We start from the raw sequence: 3,368 nt of genomic DNA, 5'->3' as shown, positions 1-3,368 counted from the left end.
AAAACTAAGATCATGGCATCTGGTCCCATCACTTCATGGGAAATAGATGGGGAAACAGTGTCAGACTTTATTTTGGGGGGCTCCAAAATCACTGCAGATGGTGACTGCAGCCATGAAATTAAAAGACTCTTACTCCTTGGAAGAAAAGTTATGACAACTTAGATATCATATTAAAAAGCAGAGATATTACTTTGCCAACAAAGGTCCATCTAGTCAAGGCTATGGTTTTTCCAGTGGTCATATATGGATGTGAGAGCTGGACTGTGAAGAAAGCTGAGTGCCGAAGAAGTGATGCTTTTGAACTGTGGTGTTGGAGAAGACTCTTGAGAGTCCCTCGGAGACTCAACCAAGACTCAACCAAGGAGATCCAACCAGTCCATCCTGAAGGAGATCAGTCCTGGTGTTCATTGGAAGGACTGATGCTAAATCTGAAACTCCAATACTTTGGCCACCTCATGTGAAGAGTTGACTCATTGAAAAGACTCTGATTCTGGGAGGGATTGTGGGCAGGAGAAGTGGACGACAGAGGATGAGATGGCTGGATGGCATCACCAACTTGATGGACATGAGTTTGAGTAAACTCCGGGAATTGGTGATGGACAGGGAGGCCTGGAGTGCTGCGATTCATGGGGTCACAAAGAGTCTGACACGACTGAGCGACTGAACTGAACTGATTGGGAGGAACAGGGAGAAGTGATTCTGCTCCATCTTTCCTGGAATCAGAAGTTCAGTCCTCTTAACAGATGATAATGCTTTTTTCCCTGAGTAATTCTGAATAATTATCCTCACCTGGGTTAATAAGAGGAATTTTTCCAGCACAGAACAAAATCTTGAGACACATCTATTCTTCTACAGAAGCCAAGGTGTCCTTCCCCAAGGGTCTCTGCTGCCTGGTATGCCCACCATTTACTAGTTGAGGAGCAAGAAGGGAATATTAGTAACAGTAGATCCAGGGAACAGGGAAATTTATGAGAAGATTAGGAGTGACTTATCAGCTTTTTTAAAACTCCACTACAGCCCACACTTGAGTGGATAATAAATAGGAAAAGGAATATGTGTTTGAAAGGAGTTTGAAAGGTTCACAATTAAAGTGTTATATACTTTCTCCCCCAGAACTTCTCTCCCCAAGGCAATAATTAAATAAAGAAAAAAGAATCCCTTCCTTTGCTTGTTGTGGTTTTTATTTAGATCTTTACTTATTTGGACCTGTAAATTCTCACTTTTGGTTAAAGTGTCATAGATCTCTGTGTAATAACTACAAAACCAGCTTGTAAAGATGACTAATGTGAGCAAAAGTTGACATTGATGGTCATTAAAGACCAAACTTACCTAACCATCAAGGTAATGAATAATGTTAATTGTTAACCTTCTTGTTCTATGGCTATTTCTTGGTTGAACAGGTCTCTCTTAGGTTTGATGATTGATATGCCTGGAGCTGGATGTACTATGTAGTTTTTTGAAGATCTGCCTTTTCTTCTACTTTTGGTATTTTTTAACTTAAGCTGCTAGCTGGCCTCTTTACCACAAGAGCTCTTTTTGCAATACGAGTATTGAACTTGTTATTATGAGCTTTCTTATTATGACAAATATCCAGGCTTGTAAAGAACTGATCTCTTTTGTGAAATGTACCTTCCACTTCTGGCATGTTTTTCTCATGTATTTTGACCTTCTCTGCCTCTGGTAGCTTCTGTTCCCTGTCGCTCTGCTCATGATTTATTTGCATTGGCTCCCCTTGTTGAGGTTCTTCCTTCTGATGATGGAGTTCATCAAGCAGTTCTACTCTCTGCTCTAAGATTTGGCATTCATTCTCCAGCAAAGTTGCAATCAAATGCAATGAATATGTGTCTTCTTTCAATCTCTTCACTTGTTCCTCCAGCTCTTGCTTAGCTGACTCATTATTTGTTTGAGTTGGGGAATGGGTGCCATTATTTTTAAGAGTTTTGATGTCATTCTGAGATTTCTGATAGGATTTTATTAGTTTGCTGAGCTCAGTATGTTCCACACTCCAGTGTTCTGCTTCCTGTAGTAACCGCTCCATGTTGTTCCTCAGTCTGATATTTTCTTCTTGAATGTGAGGGAATCCGTGCTTTGCTTTTTCCTTACTTAGCTGAGTTTCAGGAAGGGCTTTTTGTCCTTTTGAACAATTTAGCAAATCCCCTGAACAGTCTTGCACTGTGTCCTCAGAGTTCTGGTTGTCCAACCTCATCTCCTGTTTCTTTGCATTCTCTTTTTTCCCTAGGTCCGAACTAGCAAGCAGTTTTTTCACTAGTTCTTTATTTATTTCATCAAGTTCTATGATTTTTTCTCTAAGTTCTGACACCTCAAACATATTGGTTTCCTTAAAAGGTTCTTTTGTTTCTGTGACCTTCTGTTCATAACTTGTCACATGTTTAACAATATCTTTAATTTCTTTTAAGAGGCTTTCAAACTTCTTTGCAATTCGCTGTTCAATTGCTTCGTGGTCACTACTTTTTAGTGAAGGAAGAGAACTGCAAGAAACTGGGGAAATTGATCCAATTTCAAATAAGGCAATCATAATCCTAGGGTCCAAAGACTCTTCATTGAGATCAGGAGGCTTAAGTGTTTTGGAGAGGGTGGGCACTTCCATCTTAGCTGAATTAGTAGGGCTGATGACCAGGTCACAAGTGAAGTAGAAAACCTTAGCGATTCCAGAAAGGAGAGGTGGTGGTCCTCTGTGCAAATGGGTAGAAAATGTGGAACTAAGCAGAACTCAGAGACCAGAGTTAAAAGGTCTGAAATCAGGAAGATGATGTTTAGGTGAAAGGTAACATCTCACACAACCTAAGAGGAAGGAGGGTGCGGAAGGGGACTAGGAGCTAGGGCTCCATTTCTCTTCTTCCAGGCCTCTGGTGGTTATTCCCTGACCCTAGCAACCAGGTCTTTATTCTGTCACTGCACCATTGTGGCCTGTCTCTAGATTCTGTCTCCTTTGGGTCTCAACAGAAGGTTCTTAAACTCCCACCTGGTGACTCAAGACCAACCTAGAACTACACCAGTCTTTCCCTTTTTTTTTTTTTGGAGGGTGGGAGAATTATTTTATTCATCTCATTCAGTGACTTTCATATTCATCATATTCATTGACTTTCCCCTTATCCCCACCATACACAACCTGTTTTCGACTGTGGTATGTTTTTGTACCACTTAAGTGCATGGCTGAGAGAAGTTGTCCCTTGGGAGGGTCCCTATTCTTTCATAGCGCCTGGAGTCCTTATTGCTTCCCTTCTAGGAGAGGTGCTTCTGCAAAAGAAAGTAATCCTTACAAAATAGAACACAAAAAAATGCTTCAGTCTTTCTGTGATTTTAGGGAGATAATGTTAGGAATAGCTCCATTAAAAAATATTCTACTC

At 40.6% G+C, this 3,368-nt stretch overlaps 1 protein-coding gene across 1 annotated transcript; it reads right to left on the bottom strand.

The window, feature by feature from the left end:
- Positions 1–814: 814 nt before the first annotated feature.
- On the bottom strand, positions 815–3,019 carry SPZ1 (spermatogenic leucine zipper 1). Its single transcript, XM_044932644.2, has one exon. The coding sequence runs from the start codon at positions 2,606–2,608 to the stop codon at positions 1,493–1,495; it is 1,116 nt and encodes a 371-aa protein (XP_044788579.1). The 5' UTR covers positions 2,609–3,019; the 3' UTR covers positions 815–1,492.
- Between the last annotated feature and the right edge of the window lie 349 nt (positions 3,020–3,368).

Source organism: Bubalus bubalis, chromosome 19 (assembly GCF_019923935.1).
Source record: "Bubalus bubalis isolate 160015118507 breed Murrah chromosome 19, NDDB_SH_1, whole genome shotgun sequence".
NCBI lineage: Eukaryota > Metazoa > Chordata > Mammalia > Artiodactyla > Bovidae > Bubalus > Bubalus bubalis.
The sequence above is the reverse complement of the archived record's forward strand: the minus strand, read 5'-3'. Positions and strand labels throughout refer to the sequence as shown.

Bases quoted from the DNA above. Each gene is read 5' to 3' on its own strand.
- SPZ1 (XM_044932644.2), bottom strand. From the start codon at position 2,608: ATGGAAGTGCCCACCCTCTCCAAAACACTTAAGCCTCCTGATCTCAAT.